The sequence below is a fragment of the Myxocyprinus asiaticus genome, chromosome 12 (genome assembly GCF_019703515.2).
Source record: "Myxocyprinus asiaticus isolate MX2 ecotype Aquarium Trade chromosome 12, UBuf_Myxa_2, whole genome shotgun sequence".
NCBI lineage: Eukaryota > Metazoa > Chordata > Actinopteri > Cypriniformes > Catostomidae > Myxocyprinus > Myxocyprinus asiaticus.
In genome coordinates, this window is record NC_059355.1 from 14,115,655 (window position 1) to 14,138,849 (window position 23,195).

General features: G+C 38.3%; 1 protein-coding gene across 1 annotated transcript in view; it reads right to left on the minus strand.

Annotated features, from left to right (window-relative positions):
* The window catches only part of LOC127448657 (plexin-A1-like), a 204,745-nt gene that overhangs the window by 17,551 nt on the left and 163,999 nt on the right, over positions 1 to 23,195 (minus strand). The window contains exons 16-23 of the mRNA XM_051711354.1: positions 20,527 to 20,694; positions 17,089 to 17,182; positions 14,024 to 14,257; positions 13,658 to 13,801; positions 12,627 to 12,861; positions 10,216 to 10,358; positions 9,724 to 9,980; positions 2,381 to 2,447 (exon numbers count right to left, since the gene is read on the minus strand). Of these exons, the coding sequence (XP_051567314.1) occupies positions 2,381 to 2,447; positions 9,724 to 9,980; positions 10,216 to 10,358; positions 12,627 to 12,861; positions 13,658 to 13,801; positions 14,024 to 14,257; positions 17,089 to 17,182; positions 20,527 to 20,694 (1,342 nt within the window). The remainder of the gene's footprint in view (positions 1 to 2,380; positions 2,448 to 9,723; positions 9,981 to 10,215; positions 10,359 to 12,626; positions 12,862 to 13,657; positions 13,802 to 14,023; positions 14,258 to 17,088; positions 17,183 to 20,526; positions 20,695 to 23,195) is intronic.

Here is a 23,195-nt window from a genome sequence, read left to right on the forward strand (position 1 = left end):
TTGCTTTTCTTTTTGTAAGCATAAACATAAAAAAAAAAAAAAAAAATGTTGTTTTCTCTGAAAACAAGACATAATATTGAATGTCATTTTGCTTCTCAAGTAAATACATCTTGTTTTGAGAATGTTTCGATATTTTTACCTAAAAACCTTAACAAAAATAGTAAGAAAATAATTTTTTGCAGTGAAGAATAAATTCTATTTGCTCTTTCAGACACAAGATGGGCTCTATTTTGGTGACTGTGTTAGGAGCAGCAATGCGTCACCACTGTGCGTGATGTCTTATCCAATTTTTGTGAAAATGCTAAAATTAAGTGCAATTTTCATGCCAGCGCAAAATGCAAGTGGGCGTGGGTGGGAGTGTTTGCACTATTTGTGGGTGTATGCATGCAAACTGTGGGTATGTTACTGAAGTGGCAAAAAGAGCAATTTGTAATTTTTCTGAGAAATAGGTCATTGAGCTAAGATGTTTCAGCGGCAGGTCTGGTTTCAGCACAAAGTCTAAACTCAGTTCCTGCATTTGCAGTTTCCACCAGCAGGTGGTAATAAAATTCATGTCTAAACTCTGAAAATATAGTGGAACATCAAATAATGCCCCTGATAATCACTGTTGTAGCCGTTTTCTGAAACAAAACTTTGAGATTTGTGTTAAACTTTCTATAGGTAATGTTTTATTTTTCAATTATAATTAAATACTTTGCAATTGTATTTATGATCTAATTTGTTTTGGTATATTTACACCTGTTGGAGAGGGTAAAATGTTTGGTTTTGGTATGATTTTTTTGACAACTTTGTTATTTTGATTATATTTTCACATTTAGTTTGAAGTTTAATTTGAATTTAGAAATATTTGTGGTTAAATTTTTTGGGGATTCAATAAATTAAATTTTTAAAGCAAAATCGACTGGTAGAAGAAGTGCATGCAAAAATCCACAGCCTAACCTAGATGGAAGGCAATACAATCACTGCTAATACTAGCCGTGATTTGTGCCAATTGATCAATATGATTAAAAACACTTACAATATCTATAATTTAACGGTGCCTACTTCCAAATCCAGATGTGAATCACATTTTCCATGCGTGTCACTGCCATAATATATGCCTGACATTAAACAAGGATGCAGTAAATGCACAAAAGAATGCAAGCCCATATATTTATTCTTCTAATTCATAGCATAAAGTCCATTTACACCACCAACTTCTTATGAATGTTTAGTCTTTATTTATTTAGCTGGTGCTTGACAGGAAATTGACTAAATAATAGGACGCAGACAGTGCAATAACTGGAGAAGCTAAGAATTAAATTGAACTTGACCCAGCCCATTAGTGCTTTGTGCGTGCAATTTCACCAAACCCATTTGCGTCTAGACTTAGTACATGCTTGCATGAAAATACTAAGACTTCATGGCCATGCCCATTGACTTCACACATATGACTTAAAGCATAGAGCTGTGCTTGGCACTCTTAAAATAGGGCACTGAAACTTCCATTGTTTTTCTAAGTAAACGTGCGCTAAAAGGATGTCTTTTGAACACTCACTGTTTTTTCAGCGTCTCGCGCAGAAGCACCATTATTTGTAGATGCTGTGACAAGTTAAAAATAAAATGTTTAAGAACTTTTAAGAGTATCTTCTATTTTTAGCACTGCATCTAGTGTGAAATGGCATCTTAAAGAGATAGTACCCACCCAACCACCAATGAAAGTGAATGGTCTGACAGTCCCTAACATTCTGCCTAAAATCTCCTTTCGTGTTAGACAGAAAAAAGAAAGTCATACAGGTATTGAACAACATGAGGTTGAGCATGAAATTCCATTAAAGACCACCTATTATGATTTTTCAAATATTACCATTCATGTAGTGTGTAATATAGCTGTTTGTGAATGTAAAAAAGTCTGCAAAGTTTCAAAAATCAAAGTGCCCGACAAATTGAGTTATTGACTCCCAAAAGAAAGAACCGATTCTGAACACCAGAAACGAGTCGTTAATAACTCCAGACTTACATCCTGTACTAACCTACGTAATTTAGTAACAAAAAACCCACCTCTGGTCTTCACTGGCTGCTCGCGAACAGCTTTGACCCGCCCTCAAACACTATACTAAGCGGTAGACCAATCACAACAGACTGGAACATCTGACCAATCAGAGCAGAGTAGGCTCTCTGAAAGGAGGAGTTTAGAATGAATCCTTTAGAACGGATCATTGAACGAGTCGTTTTTGACACTAGGAAAAAAAAGTAATGCTGCAATTTAAATTATGAGCAAATTAAAGTGTTTTTTGACCTTGGATGCATGTAAATCTATTGTATGAGACCTTTAAAACAAAATTAGGCATGTTTAAAAACCATAATAGGTGCTCTTTAAGAAAACACTACTTCCACTTACCTTGAGAAACTTATAGAGGAGGAAGGTAAACCAGTTTGTTAGCATCTTTTCTGCCACTGATTCCGTCCTGAGGGCGAAAATAGAAAAAAGAATGGTCATGGATTTATTTACTCGAGTCTCTGAGTCCCCAAGGTAACCTTTAAGAGCAGAGAGCGAAAGAGACGAGGAAGCTTTGAAGACATCTTGCATCTCCAAATTTTCCAAGGCTCACAACAAGAAAAAAGCCATTCCGATTACCAACATCTTTGGGGGGGAGCGAGATGTATTTAAGTACCAGCTAACATCAAAGTGCTGCTGAATGATTCTGCCAGTGGTGAATGCAGTGCAAGGAAAAACCTTCAAAGGACCCAGGCGCCAAGCACACACTGATAATTTAGCATTACTAACAAAGCAAACAGCCACTCGCTTCCTTCGCAAAGCAAACCACTAATCTTCATTAAGAAAACACCAATTAAAATTATTCCATATCTTCTGTCATTAAACAGAAACCTGGTGCACAATAACAAGCCGCTGAAAAAAGTCCCTCAGAATGAGGCTAATTACACAGCTGGTAATTAATGGACCTTATTAGCGCTAATCTGCTCACGGCGCGTGCTAGGAGGCGTCGACGAGGAATCTGGTAAAATATGTTTGTTTTTATTATCTCTGTTGAATTATTCAGCCATTCTGACAGTGAGATCTAAATGTGAATGAGAGCTGGTAAAAAAAAAAAAAAAAAAAGTGAGAATATTTTGTGGGGGAATGTTTTTGGAGGGGTAAGCGATTGAGATTTGATTCAGGATTCTGATTTTGGTTTAATTACATAAGTGAATTGCCCCACTGATAAATATTTACAAAATCTGATTGCAATCGAATTTCAAATTATAGAGCAATTTTTTCATGCTTTAACCCCCCAGACCTGTGGTATAATGGTTAACAAAAACTAAAAGAAAAGATTATTGTTAACTAAACAAAAAACTAACATTTTGGAAACTGAATGTTTGTAATTTAAGCAATTATTTTTATTTTTATTTTAGCCCCAATTTTAATCCTTTGACAAAAATGTTCGAAAATTTAGTCAATTTTCCATCATGTCAATTTTACTCGACTAAAATGGCATATAATTCAAAGTCAAAAAATGTTTTTGCTCATTTGCATGTGAAAATAATGAGTGGCGAATTTGCGGCAAGTTTGCCAGGCCTCTAGAAGTTTTGTAAGGGATGATTTCACAGCACTTTTTCTTGATTAATGTGGACCAAAATTACTGAATTTGTTGCGGTTTTTCTGTTAAAATGTTCGGCCTCAGACAAACTAAACTAAGCACAAATGTAGGCCTGATCGCGATCACTTGTTCAATAATCACTGTTAGATCATTCTAAATTCTGATCACATTTTACGCGAATTTGAAAATGCCATGAGCGCCACGTTTTAGTGTCTCATTTTCCAAAGCAAGTGCATTTAGTGCGGACTCAAAATTAACTGTCTCACTGAGCACGTTTACCTGCACACCAATATGCTGATTACCTGCTTTATTTTTTAATTTTTTTTCTCCCCTATTTGGAATGCCCAATTCCCAATGTGCTCTAAGTCCTCATGGTGGTGTAGTGACTCAATCCAGGTGGTGGTGGACGAATCTCAGTTGCCTCTGCGTCCGAGACCGTCAATCCTCGCATCTTATCACGTGGCTTGTTGAGCGCGTTACCGCGGAGACATAGTGCATGTGGAGGCTTCACGCTATTCTCCGCAGCATCCACGTACAACTCAACACGCGCCCCACCGAGAGCGAGAACCACGTTATAGTGACCACGAGGAGGTTACCCCATGTGACTCTACCCTCCCTAGCAACCGGGCCAATTTGGTTGCTTAGGAGACCTGGCTGGATTCACTCAGCACGCCCTGGATTCGAACTCACGACTCCAGGGGTGGTAGTCAGTGTCTTTACTCGCTGAGCTACCCAGACCCCCCGATTACCTGCTTTATTATAAATCTGCTTATGTAAAAAAATCAGACAAAGCAAGACATCCACGTTTGCAAGACATTCAAAATAACTGTGTTATTCTCCGCTTTTGATGTGCGCACATCGGATGAGGCAGTGAGAAGGCCAGTTAAGGTGTTTACATGCCATGTGAAATCGGCATAATAGGCAAAAATCTACACGTGCCGACTGGTTTATTCTTATGCCGTTTATGACCATACCACAATAAAGGAATGCCGTTTAATGTGTTTACATGAGCACACATGCTGTGGGCTTATTAAGCATAATTCTTATAAGAACGAGCATGTAAACACGCTGACTGACTCCACCACAGACCAAACTCTGAGCAGCTTCTAAAGAGCGCGTTAAGATTAAACACTAACTTTGATGCATGTGTCATCTGCTGTCTATGAAAGAAACAAGGATTTTGATAGTGAACGCAAAAAGATCCACCATCATGCGTTTCATGCAGGACATCGCCATTTCAGCCAAATTACCATACATTCCAGCTAACACAGGACAGTTGTAGATGATAGAATGGCAGCTGTGTAGTTTGATATGTCTGGACTGCACCAAGCTTTGAGCATTTGTTTTTCTGCTGTCAAACATGGAGAAAATTGTCTCATTGTCACAATCTTGCAGAGATACCAGAGAGGCTCAGGACCCAAGACAAAGTAAAAATAAAGGAATTTATTTAATACAAAAAACAAACACAAACTCCCATAAGGGGGAAAAAAACAATAAACAAACTACCACAAAGGGAAAAAACACAAAGTAAATAATCCAAGCTGGGGCAGGGGAAACAGGAGACAGGACTGACCGGACGGGGTAGGGATGGGGGAATAAACCAACTGACAAACTAGACCAACCAAAACACACGACCGACTGGAACAAACACAAGATGAACTGGCACTGGACAGCACACACGAGGAGACTAAAATAGAGAGAGAAATCAACAGGTTAACAAGACAGTGCAGGTGTGACTAATAAACTTATATTGGGAAAATAAGGAGGCACGGTATGACGCAAGACAGAGAAACACGCGGTGATACAGAAACAAAACACAGCAAAACAAAACACCCGAATGGCATGAGCATACATCACCAAGACAATAAGGCAATATACACTCATGCCAACTGACAAACAAGACGAGGGAATGCGTTGCAACAGCACACATTCTAACACTAAACAAAACCTGAGAGTATATCACGAGGCAAACGGCATGCAATGCACGCAAAAGGCGACAAAAACAAGACAGGACACCTGTACAAGAGTTTGGCCACACACAAACCCGAAACTTCAGACCAAAGTGACCGAACTTCAGCACAACGTGAAGACAGCTTGCAACCCGGGCTTGCAGCGCTACGTGAGACGCAACCTTGTTCGCGAGAGACAGACATACAATACAAAAAACAAAACACAAACTCCCAAAAGGGGGAAAAATAAACAATAAACAAACTACCCCGAAGGGGAAAAACACAAAGTAAATAATCCTGGGAAACTGGTAACAGGACCGACCAGACCAGGTAGGGATGGTAATAAACCGACTGACAAACTAGACCAACCAACACACACGACTGACTGGAATAACACAAGACGAACTGGCACTGGACAGCACACACGAAGAGACTAAAATAGAGAGAGAAATCAACAGGTTAACAGGGCATGTGTGACTAATAAACTAATAATGGGGGGCCTGGGTAGCTCAGTGGTAAAGACGCTGGATACCACCCCTGGAGTTCGCTAGTTCGAATCCCAGGGCGTGCTGAGTGACTCCAGCCAGGTCTCCTAAGCAACCAAATTGGCCCAGTTGCTAGGGAGGGTAGTGTCACATGGGGTAACCTCCTTGTGATTGCTATAATGTGGTTAGCTCTCGGTGGGGTGCATGGCGAGTTGTGCGTGGATGCCGCGGTGGATGGCGTGAAGCCTCCACATGCGCTATGTCTCCGCGGTAACGCGCTCAACATGCCACGTGATAAGATGCGTGGATTGACGGTCTCAGACACGGAGGCAGCTGAGATTCGTCCTCCGCCACCCGGATTGAGGCAAGTCACTACGCCATCAAGAGGACTTAGAGCACATTGGGAATTTGGCATTCCAAATTGGGAGAAAAAGGGGAAAAAAAATCCAATAAATAAATAAACTAATAATGGGCAAACAAGGAGGTGGATTATGATGTAAAACAGAGAGACACACGGAGATACAGAGACAAAACAATGCCACGTGCTCTCACAAGACAACAAAACACCCGAATGGCATGAGCGCACATCGTCAAGACAATAAGGCCATATACGCACATGCCAACTGACAAACAAGAGTGTTCACGTAGCAACGCCAAACAAAGTGACAGCACACATTCTCACACTAAACAAAACCTGAGCGTACATCGCGAGGCAATAGCCACGTGACAAAAACAAGACAGGACACCTGTGCAAGAGTTCAGCCACACACAAATCTGAAACCTCAGACTGAAGTGACCGAACCTCAACACAACTTGAAGACAGCTCATGACCCGGGCATGCAGTGCAATGCGAGGCGCACACTTGTTCACGAGAGACAGACATTAACTATTGACGTGAGTGCATGCCGCCAAGATGACATTAAGCGCAATGCATGTCAATAACAGACCGAATCTGGAGCATGAGTGTCCGGATCCCAACACAAACCGAAACTGTACCAGACATCAAACAATACCGTTTGATGTTCCCGTTTTGGAAAACAAACAATACACAAGACAGACAAAATGAGCACTAACAGAAAACAGAAAACAGAAAACACAACAGAAAGGGAGGGAAACCAAAGAGGGAACTTAAGGAAAGGGGTGAGGTCTGGCGGCCTGGGGGGGAGGCCTCAGGGCGGAGGCAGGGTCTGGTGGCCTGGGAGGAGGCCTCAAGGTGGAGGCAGGGTCTGGTGGCCTGGGAGGATGCCTCAGGGTAAAGGTGGGGGTTTGACGGCCTGGGAGGAGGCCTCAGGGCAGAGTACTGGGCGGCAGCCGCTAGACAGGGGGCACTGAACTGGAGGGCGGCCACTGGACAGGGTTCAGAAGGGAGCGGCTCAGGGGGCGGAGCCGTGGAAGGCTCGGGCAATGGCCATGACGGGAACGGCCTCCATGGCCATGAACACCGGCAGAGATTGGGGAACGACCTCTGTGGCCGGGAGCGCTGGCAGCGACTGGAGAACGGCCTCCGTCACCTGGCGGTCAGCAGCAGGAACGACCGGGATGGGCTTCCCTCTCCGCTTCCTCCTGTGAGGTGCGGGGGCAAGGGCCGAAGCGTCCACTCGTGTGGGGAGTGCCCTTGTTCTTGGGTTGGGATGAGGATGAGAAGTCTCCCAAGGCACTGGCTGTGATAACTTCCTCCGATTTAAGGGCTTGTCTGACTGCCTCGAGAAATTACTCATCCTCACCCTGTTCTGGGATACAAGATCTAATAGGTTCATTCAGTCCTGCCGGTCTGATCAGTAAGGCAGGTCTGATTGTATCCCAGACCTGAAGACAATGACAAAAACTCTAGGGCATATCCCCACATGGACTTGTCCTCCTGCCTTACCCTGTGCAGCATCTTGATGTGCACTGCATGCTGGCGAGCAGGAGAACCAATTGAAGAAGAAGAAAAAAAAAAACTCTGCTGGGTCCATCTTGGTCAATTCGTAATGACACGATCTTGCAGAGATAACAGAGAGGCTCAGGACCCAAGCACAGAGTAAAAATAAAGGAATTTATTTAATACAAAAAACAAACACAAACTCCCACAAGGGGGAAAAAAACAAACTGCCCGAGGGGGAAAAACACAAAATAAATAATCCAGGCTGAGGCAGAAGAAACTGGAGACAGGACCGACCAGACCGGGTAGGGATGGGGGAATAAACCGACTGACAAACTAGACCAACCAACACACACGACCGACTGGAACAAACACACACGAGGAGACTAAAATAGGGAGAGAAATCAACAGGATAACAAGACAGGGCAGGTGTGACTAATAAACTAATTATGGGTTAACAAGGAGGTGGGGTATGACATAAGACAGAGACATGTGGCGATACAGAAACAAAACAAACCATGTGCTCTCACAAGGCGTTTGCCTCGCGATGCATGCGTCAGGTGACAAAAACAAGACAGGACACCTGTGCGAGAGTTCAGCCACACACAAACCTGAAACCAAAGTGACCGAAACTCAGCACAATGTGAAGACAGCTTACGACCCGAGCGCACAGCGCAACACGAGACACAAGACAGACATGGGACGATGATGCCACGGTCCTGTCAGAACAAAACCCAGACTGACAGGACCGTGACACTCGGATAATCTCAGATTCACGGTTTTTGTAGAAAAATTGCCAAAATTATACAAAATTGCAAGCTACCACATAATGCGGAGAATGGTTACATTTGAGAGACTGACACGAATCTACTGTAACAGACCAAATTTTTACCAAATATATAAATATTTTGAAAATTTATAAACTACTTAGAAAAAAGAAACTACTTAGAATTTTTTAAACATGTATCAAACATATTAATGAGTAATATTTTTAATATGCAAGATTAAACAAAATGAGAAAACTGTCCTATAAAACTGGGCTCATGAAATCATGGCATATAATGAATACACTGATGTATTAGCTACTCTTAGAAGTTGTAAATTCCTCACGTTTAGACAGTTTAAGATAATGCTACATGTAGCGTGTTTTTAAGAAACAACGTATTCACAGTGCAAGTTATGTTCCAGGTAGATGCAAGACTTCAATGTTCAGTAACAAGTTATTTTGCAAAGCGTTGGTTTGTGTTTTTTATACTGATTTGAGATTTCAGTGCGAGTCAAAGAGAGAAATTAGTGTCAAGTCTTCTAGACTAAACCCATAAACACACACGTGTATAATATAAATACAGAGATACTCGTCTAAATCTCTCCACCCACACACACCCCTCAATCTCTCTCATCATGTCTCTCATGTAGCCTCTCGCTCTGAGCTTCAGCTCCCCCAGTGTCATCCTTCACGCTTTCTCTCTCCACAGGGAGTGTGTGTGTGTGTGTGTGTGTGTGCTCAAATGTGTAATATCACCTGACAGAAACACATGGGCAAACGAGAGACAGACATGAAAGGGCAAACAGAAGGGGAGAGAGAAAGAGCTTGACCCCGTAATTTTTGTGATGTTATTATTAACATCTTTTCTTAAATCAAATGTGGGGCGATTTGTCTTGTTTGGCTGCATGAAGCATCAAAATCACAGCCAATCAGAACACACTTGATGTTTAATATGCAGATATGTGGGGAGGGATTTTAGACCAATGAGATTTCATTATGGGTGGAGCTACAAAGCGTGAAACAACAAAAGCAGAACCTGTACATCAGATAAAATGTATGTGAAATGTATACAAGTACGCACCGACGGAGCAGGAGTTTGGGGTGGTTCTTGCTTTCCAGGTTTTTGTCGATGAGGTCAGAAAGCAGTTGTTTCAGGACGCCCGTGGCGTACTCCATCTCCCCTTGCAGGGCGCTCATGATAAGCGACGCCACGTTCCCGCGGTCACGCATGGAAAACGAGCGCTGTGCTTCTAGCGTCCGGATGAATGTCAACAGAAAGTGCTTCTTATTCAAGAGCTGGCCGAACAGAGTAAGAGCTTTCTCAACATTAGCTGGCACCTGAAAGAGAGAAAGAGATGTTAGATGTACACGTCAATTGTAAATACTTTTTCAATTCAAAAATTTTTCGTGAATTGGACATACAAGACAGATCAAAATGGAAATATCGGGCAACACACAACAAATGAGCCACACAAATGTAAATCCAACATGTGATTAGTTGCCAATAGTGACCAGGCAAGCGCTAACCTCTGACTAATCATAGTGTGTGTGTGAAAAACTGTGGGTCTCCTACCTCCATCTCCTTCAGAACAGGGTGATCCTCAATTCCAGGGAACAGAACTCTCATTGCGTACATACGGTAATCCAGGAATGGAATTCCAGCTCCATCCAGATCCTGAGTCAACTCATGGATATCAGTCTGCAACTCCGCAAACGCTAGAGAGAGAGAAATAGGTGGTTAATACAGATGTAGTTTCACGTAGTTGGACTTCATCATACAGTCTGTACCACACAGCATCTTATTCGACAAACCATGCTTTGCTCTTTTTTTTTTTTTGGTGGGTTTTTATCGATGAAACTACAATAACAGACCATAGTCACTCACTGAATTCTGTAGTAAATCTTACAGACAACACCAAACAAACTTTTAATCTGTGGTAAATTATACTGACGACGCCATACACACCGGAAATGTGGGGTAAATGTTATATATATATATAATGCAAAACAGATTAGAAAACAGGTAATCTGTGGTAAATTATTAAAACAATGCCTAACAAACTGGTAACCTGTGGTAAATTATGAAGACAGCACCAAACAAACTGGTAATCTACACCAAACAAATTGGTAATCTGTGGTAAACTGTACAGACAATGCCAAACAAATAGGTAATCTGTGGTAAATTATGAAGATAAACATGAAACTCTTACAGTTTTGTGTGTAATATGCATCAGATGGTCAGATGCATCAGACCATAGGGTCCTCCTGCCTATATTTTCTCTCAGCTCTGCTCCTCAGATATTTATATAGAATATCAGGAATATACTGTACAATGCTCCTTCCCAAACTTGCTATCCAGTCTCGTGAACTGCTGCGGCTGACACTCATCTAATCAATGTGGATGTTGTGGTTATTTATTGTAGCACTTTATTTATCCTAGAGGATGTTTCATCACTTAACTGTGACCTGTCACTCTCACCTTGCTCTACCTATCTCTTTTAACCACTCTTTTCTGTTGCTCATCTCTCCATGTCTGCAGACAGACAAGGTCATCACCTCGGGCCCGACAGAGACGGATAATGGGTGACTCGCTTATTGCCCTCATGACCGCGGCAGGAATGAGATGAAAATTCAATGTGTGTGAGCATGTGGGTTTGTATGATAAATTATGGGCATCATGAAGACTGGTGAGGTCATCTCTAACAGAGGCAAATGAAAAAGCCAATAAGAGAGAGAGAAAGAGAGACCGGATTGAGAAAACAAAAGAGAGAAAGAAAAACTGAAGTTAACAAATGAAAAAACATTTCTGAACAATTGACAAAGATTGAGAAGTTAAGAAGAAAGAGCAGAGGGAGATAATGAAAAAGAACAAACTAACAAAAGACAAGAAAATAAAAGATAAAGAAAACGATCAAACAAATGAAAAAAAAAAGATATTACAGGCATTACAGTATGATTTTCTGTAAAGCTACAACAAACTAAAGAACAAACAAAAAGGAAAGTCTTTAAGATTACAGATAATATAATTACAAGCTCTGCTTATTAGAGAACAAAATAAAACAATGAATGAAAGAAAAAAGAATGAAAGGACAATCAAAACAATGAAAGATTGCGCAAAGAATGAAAGAACTGATCGAACAAACAAAAAAAAATAAATAAAGAGGAAAAACAAAACAAATTAAAAAGAAAAGTGAAAGAACAAACAAACAAAAGAATGAAGGAACAAACAAAATATTGAGCAAAAGAATGAAGGGACAAATCGTACAAACCAAAAAGAAAGAGCAAACAATCTGAAGGAAAGAACAAACAAAAGAGTGAAAGAAAGAATAAATGAACAAAAGAATGCTGAATCAAACTAAAAGATCAAGCATGAAATGAAAGGAAACAAATATTGGAACAAACGAACGAAAAGAAAACAAACAAACAAAAGGAAAAAAGAAACAAAAGAAGGATCAAACAAAAAAAGATTGAGCAAAAGAATGAAAGAAAAAATGAATAGATCGAATAAATGAAAAAAGAACAAACCAACGAACACAAAGGAACAAAAGGAAAGAAGAGTGAAAGAGACTTGACAAAAGAATGAAGAATCAAACAAAAAAGATCAGGTGAAAGAATGAAAGGCAAGAAAGAACAGAGACTGAACAAACGATAAAGAAAGAACAAACAATCTGAAAGAGAGTGAAATGGATAATGTAAGAATGATAAAAACAAGCAAACAAAAGAATATATAATCAATCAAAATCAAAACAAAAAAAACAAACATATGAAAAATGATAAAAAGGAACAAAGAATAAATGAATAAATGAACAAAAAAACCAAAAGAAAGCAAATTACTTAAAAGAACAAACAGAACTGAACAAAAGAATAAAATAAAGAAATTAAAGAAAAAACGAACACACACAAGAGTAAAGCAAACAAAAAAGTACAAGCGAAAAAGTAAATGCCTTCAAAGAGAGGTAACGTAATGAAATACTTGTGTTTTACCTTCTTTGCACTCCAGTGCGACTCTGGACTCAAGGTTGTGCATCTGTAACTGCAAGCGCTTGAGCGTTCGGTCAGCGTCGCGGGACTTTCGTTTGTAAGCGATGAGGATGATGATGATAACGATGAGTAGAAGACCCCCTCCTCCCCCAATACCGATGATAGCAGGAAGAGTCAGGAGGCTGTCAGAGTACATCTGTAGAGTTCCCGGAGAATACCTGAAACCTCCGGCCAAGACCTGCACAACACACATTCGATTACATATAGAAGTCTTAAAGGTACAGTAGCAAAAACAGTGTTGAGGGTCAGAGAGAAGGTGGAAAATTGGTCATGAAAAATGGTTTTAGGTGCAAGAAAACAAATAAAAACATAACTTCTTGAAACAGTTATGACTACAATAAACTATCCCACAATCCCATTCTATACACAACACCTCAAAAATCACCAATGACAAGGTGATTTGCCCAAATATACCTCACAATTCTGGATTAAGTATATTAACATATTCCAAGTATATTAACAGTTTAAAAAGGTTTCCAGTGGCTTCTGGGACGTGTCAAGTCGTATACAGTTTTTAAACTGTAAAATGAGACCGTGGTAGAGAAACAGGGCGAGATGACTGTAGCTTGTATATGGGTCAGAATATATAGGTCGAGGACAAACATGTGGGTCTGTAGGTCTCAAAGCGACTCTGTTTCTCCCTTTAGGGTGCTTTTAAACAGAGTGCAGGTGGCTTGGGGAAAAAAACATTGCAGTGATGTAGCACACAAAATATAAAAAGATGTACTAATATACTGTATTTTTTAAATGAAAAAAGCTTTTAAAGATGGAACTGACAACATGTAAATACAGATCTGGCTCTCAAATACATTGTAGACTGACTGTAAATAAATAAAATGCAAAACCCAAGAGAACAACGACAAAAATTCCCATCAGTAATTTGATGCTAGTCATGGTAAAGAAAGCAAAGTCTTTTAAAGATAAAATAAAAAGCAATTATAAAATATTTATTGAAATGACGCCGGCACACTTACAGTAACTTTATGTTGTCCGGTCAGATTCGGCCATTCGCACAGCAGTTGAGTCTCAGAGACGGTCAACACACATGGTTTGTCACCAATCAGAACGGAGTAGTTCAACCTGTAGTTACCAGTTGCTGAAGGAATGAGATTCTTGCCCTAAAACACACACACATTTTCAGTTGTAGTTATTTATTTTCTCCAGTTTTTCTAGTCTTCCATCAGAGTTCTTCATTGAATTCAGTGTATACTCTGAAAGTACGCAAATTTGGATGCAGCTAGTATCTCTTTCTCAGGGGTTTATGGCCATAATCTCCCCCAAATGTCTTCTTGTTTAATTTAGAAACGTCTGTTGTGGTTTCCATTCATGCACTTCCTTACCTTCAGTATGAGTGGAGAACCCGATTTGAGCTCCAGCATGGATGGACTGAGGGGTTCAAACACAGGGTCAGGATAGAAACTGAAGCTCTCATTAACCACCAGCAGCGTCTGAACATTATCCATGATAAAGCCGATCTCATCCGGACCACTGCCCACCTCTGAGAACCCCCTCTCTGATCTCGCCACAGACGGAACCAGACACACCATCACTGTGTTATTCACCACGGTACAGTTCTGCAGAGAGATTAAACCATTACTGTGAACACTTGTGGTCAGTGTACAATATTAGCACTCATTAAGAGACAAATGAGAGTTATAATTGGCTTTGGGAAGTAAATACAATTTGAGTTTCTCACCAGTTGTCTGGTAACATGATTAGAAACCACAACATTACATGGTTTAATTCGAATTGTAAGAATAATAATAATTGTAAGTGAAATGTGCGAATCAAATCAAAAACATCCAAACAGTCTACTAAAGAAAGTCTGTCGTGCCAGTGTTCCTCAAAAAATTAATTAACTACAGATTATTAATTACTTCCCTAAAAATGTATTAAGATTATATAACTCATTATTTCATGGAAAAAGTAATCACATTACTATACATTTGAGGTATTTTCTAAAACCCATACAATCCACAGAAACATTTTTGTTTTTCGCTCAACAAATTTAAAATAACGTCTGCATTTTCTTCTCGTCCATTGACACACGCAAGTCACAACCTCAGCAACATGCATTTTCTCTGTTACAATGATTCAATAGGTGTTTACGGGGGGAATAGACATACATATGAACATAATTCATGCTTAATATGTATTCAACATAACTAATGTTATTTTAAATATGTGTAGGCCAAGAAATTTTATTCAAAGTCAGTAACTGTAATCTCATTACAAGAACTTAAAAAGTAACCTGTAACATTACTTTTTGACTAAAATGAAATTATATTACAATAACTAATGAATTTGTTAATCGCATTACACAACACTAGATTCACCTTCAAATATTTATCTAGGAAGCCTAATTTATTTTTCTTCTCCAGCAATACATACAACATTAAGCCACTAAAAACAAAAATATGAGGAACAAATTCACACTGTGCAACTGACGCATTTTGAGACACAATGACTAGCATTGTTTGTCGCAAATAACATAATAAAGTGAAATAATTATATTGTCAAAGGAGCAAAATATATACAACCCCAATTCCGAAAAAAATGGGATAGTATTAAAAATGCGAATAAAAACAAAACTGATTGATCTGTAAATTCGATTCACCCTGTGCTATATTAAAAAAACCTTGTGAATGAAATATATATATTTTTAATAAACACTCATTTTTAAATCAGATGAACTAAACATGCTCCAGAAAAGTTGAGACAGGGTTAATTTAGGACTAATAACAATCTGATAAGTTGAAATAACAAGGTGATGCGAAACAGGAGATGTTAAAAGGCTAATGCAATCATGTTGAAGTATACAAGGAGCCTCCAAAAAAAGCCTAGTCCTTCAAGAACAAGGATGGGTCGAGGCTCAACAATTTGCAAATAGATGCATCAGCAAATAATCCAGTGTATTGAGAACAATGTTCCCCAAAGACAAATAGGAAGGATTTTGGGCATTTCACTCTCTAAGGTGCACAATATAGGTAAAAGATTCAAGGAATCAAATCTCAGCACGTTAAGGGCAAGGCCGTAAACCACTTCCAAATGCACGTGATCTCCGATCCCTCAGACGTCACTAGGGTTGGAAACCAAGAAATGGTTCTAATTCAGAAGCGGTTTCATTCTATAAAAAAATACTGGAATCGTATGATCTTTGTGACTTTCAGTTCCATTAATGGTTCTCCTGTGTGCAATTTTCAGCTGGTTCTTTTGAATCTACAGCGCGAAACACACAGTGCTTCTAGGATAGTCCGGTATACAAGTAATCTTATACTGATGCGCAAGTTATGATTGTCCAATCTGAAATGAAATAAGAACTGTTGAAGTCTCACAAGCCTGAAGTACAACATTAGGCTACATAAGACACTCTAAACTGTCTCTGGAACTGTTACTATTTATTTAATGATGACCCATGTCTCTATTAAATGAAGCAGTGCAGTTACTGACTGGATGTTCCTAAGACAATGTATAATTAAAGATACATGAGCTTTGTTGTAATAACTGGAATTTTATAAAATAATAAATGAATTAATGAAATATGCCATCATGTTTTTTTGTTCGTTTAGATTTATTTAAAATATAGTTAGGATCTGTTATTGGATTGCAATAATGTCTCTAAATTAGGTGAAAACACACCTTTTACAAGAATTTTTTTTTTACATGAAATGTATTTCTGATTTGTTATATATGTTCTTTAGAAGCCTTAAATTATCTCATCATTTGGTAATAGACAGCAGAGGGTAGTAAATACAAAAAGAATTGCATTTCTCATTTCCAAATAATAATAATAAAAAAAAAAGTATGAAAATAATTACTGGAACCATTAAGGAACCGGAATCATTTGGTGGAATCGGAATCGTTAAAATCCTTATGATTCCCATCCCTAGACGTCACTGTCTTAAAAACCGTCATGTAATGGACATCATGACATGGGCTCGGGAAAACTTCGGTAAACCTTTGTCAGTCAACACCATTCACCGCTGCATCCACAGATGCAAGTTTAGGCTTTACTATGCAAAGGAGAAGCCATACATCAGCACTGTCCAAATGCGCTACCAACTTCTCTGGGCTCGTCTGAGATGGAAAGTAGAACAGTGGAATTTTGTTTTGTGGTATACGGTTTCTTACTGGTTAGAAATATTTATGGACAGTGAATTTTCTCAATTCACTCGGCATTTTTCAGGCCTGGCTAACAGATAATTTTTGACCCAGATTATGGTGTTTAAAAATCAATACAATGACACAGGAAGTAGACAGACCTCTGACACTGAGAGAGGAAAACAGCAGAGCGAAAGAGATTGAGAGAGACAGGGTGAGAGAGCGCTGTTCAGATGAACGAGTCAAGGAGTATGAAAGGTTACATTCCCCCTGTGGGAGTTTCTCACTCATATTAGAAGCTTACATTCACTGATCTGACGCTGCCATATTTGGCTGTCATCTTTGGCTCTCTAACGGTGGCAAGGTTTGTTCCAATGACCGTTAATGGAGTTCCACCACTGAAAGAGAGAAGAAAAACAACATAAACCTCAAGAAAACATGGATTCCTTCTTAACCATCTGGCCATCACCATGTACAACATGGTTGCTGTTCATCAATGTAACATATTATTATAACAGGAAAAATATCAACAGAAATATTTGTGAATAGGTGAAGCCACTATGAAATTCATTATATTCATTGCACTGCTAATATGGCAACACATTACAATAAGGATGCATACATTCACTTATATCTTGTTTACTACAATGAATATAAATAATACTTTCACAATACTTTGTAATCTTGGTTAATGCTAATTTCAACACATACTAGTAAATTTTTTATATTACTATATGCACTATTATATTCATAGTGCATATGTTAACATAATGCACTATGAACTAACATGAACTAAGAATCAACTGTATTTTCATATATTATCCAAGATTAATAAAGGATGTTATAAATAATGTTCATTGTAAGTTAAGGATACTTCACAAATAGAACCTTCCTGTAAAGTGTTACCATTAATAGTATTTTAATTATAATGTACACTCAGGTTACATTTGTTAAGATTGGTAAACAATTAAGATGTTGTGAACCAACAATGAACAAGACATTTTTACAGCATTTATTAATCTTGGTTAATGTTCATTTCTGAAAACACAATTGTTCATTGTTAGTTCATGTTATAAGAAATTGGTGAGCAATGTAAGAAGACATTTCTGTAACACTTTACATAAAATAAGGTTCCATTCGTTAATGCATTAGGTATCATGAACAAACAATAAACAATTAATTTAATTTTATAGCATTTATTTTTCTTAATTGTAGTTAATAAAAACAAAGTTGTTCATTGTTAGTTCATAGTGCATTAAAATTTTTTAACAAAAACATCTTTTGATTTTAAAAATATATTAGTATATCTTGAAATTAACATTAACCAAGATTATTAAATGCTGTAAAAGAATTGTTCTTTGTTAGTTCATGTTAACTAATGTTGTTAACAAATGGAACTTTATTGTTCAATGTTAAAGAATCTTCTATAAAAAAATCTTGTAATTATTGGTCGATAAGGATGAAAGTTCTTTTTTTAATTAAAACAATTCATTCATACAATGAAGAACTTCTATTTCTATTATTATTATTTTATTATTCATGTACATTGCAATTAAACTATCAATCTGCTTTGCAATCAAAATAAAATATGGGGCTTCTCTTTATCTCGCATTTGTTTTGAATTTAGCCTTCCACTGGATACTGGAAACCTTTATTTTCCTGACTATATTAGGCATAAATGCATGTTTACAAAGCTTTTTAATAATTCCTGTGTTAGATAGTAGCAAAACAGGTACAGGCATGTTTAAACATGTTAGCAACAGTAACTAAGGAATTCGGAACTTAGCGGAGGGTTGGTTCAATACCACGGAGGGCGGAGCGCTTTTTAACAATGTAAAGTAAACGTAAAATGCAAATTCCCAACCACATGATGGCAGAAACAACACTTGATCATTTATACCAGCAGATCAGATGAAAATGCCGACAAAGTTTTTTTTTATTTCATCAACGATAACGAAGACTAGACGAAAAAGACACGTTGATAATTAAACATTTTTAATTAAATCACACTGTTGATAAGAATATAATGAGAAAAAAGTAATACTGCAAGATACTAATAATGCACAAAAAGCATTTTCAGAAGAAATATCTCACTCTGCTTTTAATGCAATATCCTGATCTGTCTAAAAAACGGAAAATAACAGCAATCTCTCAAACGTGAAGAATTCTAATTGGAGTCAACCTGTGGATGTATTTTAAGGCCTAACTTCAAACTCAGTGCCTCTTTGTTTGACATCATGGGAAAATCAAAAGAAATCAGCCAAGACCTTAGAAAAAAAATTGTGGACCTCCTCAAGTCTGGTTCATCCTTGGGAGCAATTTCCAAATGCCTGATGATACCACGTTCATCTGTACAAACAATAGTACGCAAATATAAACACCATGGGACCATGCAGCCATCATACCGCTCAGGAAGGAGACACATTCTGTCTCCAAGAGATGAACGTAGTTTGGTGCAAAAAGTGCAAATCAATCCCAGAACAACAGTAAAGGACCTTGTGAAGATGCTGGAGGAAACAGGTAGACAAGTATCTATATCCACAGTAAAACGAGACATAAACTGAAAGGCTGCTCAGCAAGGAAGAAGCCAATGCTCCAAAACCACCATAAAAGAGCCAGACTACAGTTTGCAAGTGCACATGGGGACAAAGTTCTTACTTTTTGGCCATAATGACCATTATGTTTGGAGGAAAAAGGGTGAGGCTTGCAAGCCAAAGAACACCATCTCAACTGTGAAATATGGGGGTGGCAGCATCATGTTGTGGGGGTGATTTGCTGCAGAAGGGACTGGTGCACTTCACAAAATAGATGGCATCATGAGGAAGGAAAATTATGTGGATATATTGAAGCAACTTCTCAGGACATCAGCCAGGAAGTTAAAGTTCTGTCGAAAATGGTTCTTCCAAATGGACAATGACCCCAAGCATACAAGTTGTGGCAAAATGGCTTAAGGACATCAAAGTCAAGGTACTGAAGTGGCCATCACAAAGCCCTGACCTCAATCAAATTTGTGGGCAGAACTGAAAAAGCGTGCATGAGCAAGTAGGCCTACAAACTTTACTCAGTTACACCAGTTCTGTCTGGAGGAATGGCCAAAATTCCAGCAACTTATTGTGAGACGCTTGTGGAAGGCTACCCAAAATGTTTGACGCAAGTTAAGCAATTTAAAGGCAATTCTACCAAATACTAACAAACTGTATTTAAACTTCAGACCCACTGGGAATGTGATGAAAGAAATAAAAGCTTAAATAAATCATTCTCTCTACTATTATTCTGACATTTCACATTCTTAAAATAGTGATCCTAACCGACCTAAGACAGGGAATGTTTTCTACAATTAAATGTCAGGAATTGTGAAAAACTGAGTTTAAATGTATTTGGCTAAGGTATATGTAAACTTCTGACTTCAACTGTGTGTTTGATACATAAATAATTAAGAAATGTTTTCAAAATGTTTGAATATTTGTTTGAAGTTTGATCTGTTTTACTTTGACGTTTTTTTTTTTTTATCATTGCCAAAATATTGTCTTTTTAAAAGAAGAATAAATGTAAAGATAATTTTCGACAAAACTACGACTTAATTTAAAAAAAAATTAAATAACACTGCGGTTGAAATATTTCTATTTGTATATCATTTTTACCATGTGCCGCTCATCCCTATCAATTGATTTATTTACTTAAACCAAACAAACTATTTCAGGATGTGTTAATTAACCCGTTCGTCCGCTCTGCATGTTCATACCTGGCGATGCTCCAGTCTGGTTCTATCTTCAGTACAGTGGGGTCGTCTGTGTAGTTAAACTTCACTTCCGGGTTCCTCAGTTCAGCCGCGTTTATATCCACCATCACGGGAGTTCCGCCTGGACCCAAACCCGCTGGAGTCACACACACGATCTCACGGGCGCTTCGTCTGTTGCACAAAAAAAAAAAAAAAACAACAAGAGTAAACACTTTGCTTGATCTTTTCAAGCAACACTGGCCTATATACAATGCTATGAAAACGTATTTGCCCCATTCTGATTTCTTCTGTTTTAGTGTACATCTCATACTAAATTGTACCAAAAATCCAAACAAAATCTAACATTAAACAAAGGCAATCCAATCCAATACCAACTGGGCCTGTGTGAAAAAGTATTTGCCCTTAGTTATTAAATCCCCAAATCTATGAAACTGCATTCATAATGGGGTTCAGCTGGACTAGACACACCCAGGCCTGATTACTGCCAGCACTGTTCAATCAAATCAACACCTAAATAGAACTTTTTCAGCAGTATCAAGTTGCACACTATGCCAAGGTCAAATGAAATTCCAGAAATTATGAGGAAAAAGGTGATTGAAATACATCAGTCTGGGAAAGGTTACAAAGCTATTTCAAAGGCTCTGGGACTCCAAAAAACTTTCCCAGAAGTGGCCGACCTTCCAAAATTCCTCCAAGAGCACAGCGACGACTCATCCAGGAAGTCACAAAAAAGCCAAGGACAACATCCAAGGAACTGCAGCCCTCTCATCAATAAAGGTCACTGTTCATGACTCCACTATCAGAAAACCACTGCTAACCCAGAAAAAACATCAAGCCTCGTCTGAATTTTGCCAAAACACACCTTGATGATCCTCAAACCTTTTGGGAGAATGTTCTGTGGATTGATGACTTGAAAGTGGAACAGTTTGGAAGACAGAGGTCCTGTTACATCTGGCATAAATCAAACACAGAATTCCACAAAAACATCATCATACCTATGGTTAGTGTTGTCAAAAGTACCGGTACTCTGGTACCAAGTTGATACTAAAATAAAAAAGATGTAATGATACCAGTGTATCTGCAGTACTGAGCACTGACTCTATCCAGTACCAGTGTGCAGTATGACTGACACACGACAGCTTTAAAATGCTCACAGGCTTATTTTGAACACATGCTCTGTTACTCCTTGTACACTGAAATGGACAATTAATCAAATTAAAATTGTGACATGTCCTTGTGTGATTTATTAAAACGCTAAAGGCTGCAGTCTTACTGTGGAAGAGCTGAGTACTTTAAATAAATCCAACCGCTCATCCACTGTAAACTCCACAGACATTGAGAATCATTCACATTGTATCAGATGACAGAGCAGAGCACTTAAACATTGTGAACCAGGCAGCACATGTAAAATATATATTTATATAATTAAAATCACAGCATATGTGCTTTGATCTCAGCTACACTTTATTTATATCGCACTTAAAACAACAGAGTTGACCAAAGTGCTTCACAGTAATACAATTTAAAACATAACATTTACAAATGACCACATACACAAACCAGTAATCTAAAATACAAACACTCCAAAATGATGTCCTACATTTCATTTGTCAGATTCAAAAGGACAGTGTAAAAAGATGAGATATCAGCCGTGACGTGAACTGTTTATCCGGTATAGTGAAACATCCCGCAAAAAATACGTCATAATAAATGCACGATTAAAATTATAATCTAGATGCCAAAAATTTAAGAAACTGTATAGTAAAATGTAATATTCACTGTAAAAATAATAAAAATAATAATTAATCAAAATATCACAAGACAGCAATGATATGCTGAAATGTTCTATTTTCACTTGTTAAAAGTTTTAAGAATTTACTGATTAGACACAATTTTGGCGATTAAATGAAACTTTAAAAAAATGTTCTGGAAAGTTCTGGAAAATAGTAATGATTAAAAAATGTAAAATAACTAATCTGGTGTGTTCAATAGCACATTATAATATTAGCATATTTTTGCTGTCGTATTGAAACTGGTATCGAGAACCGTGAAATTTCACTGGTATCGGTACCAACTACTGAAATTTTGGTACTGTGACAACACTACCTAGAGTCAAGCATGGTGGTGGTTGTGTGATGGTGTGGGGATGGTTTGCTGTTTCAGGTCCAGGGCGACTTGCAATAATTGAGGGAAACATGAATTCTGCTCTCTATCAGAAAATCCTAAAGGAGAACGTCCGGTCATCAGTCTGTGAGTTGAAGCTAAAGCGCAACTGGATTATGCAGCAAGACAATGATCCAAAGCATAGGAGTAAGTTCACCTCTGAATGTCTCAATAGAAGCCAAATTAAAGTTTTGGAATGGCCTAATCAAAGTCCTGACTTGAACCCAATTGAGATGCTGTGGCAGGACCTTAAACGGGCATTTCATGCTCAAAAACCCTCCAATGTGACTGAACTAAAGCAGTTGTGCAAAGAACAGTGGGCCAAAATTCCACCACCCACCCACCTACCTACCTATAGTTGAAGACAGAAGTTTACATACACCTTAGCCAAATACATTTAAACTCAGTTTTTCACAATTCCTGACATTTAATCGTAGAAAACATTCCCTGTCTTAGGTCAGTTAGGATCACTACTATTTTTTTTTTTTCAGCTTTTATTTCTTTCATCA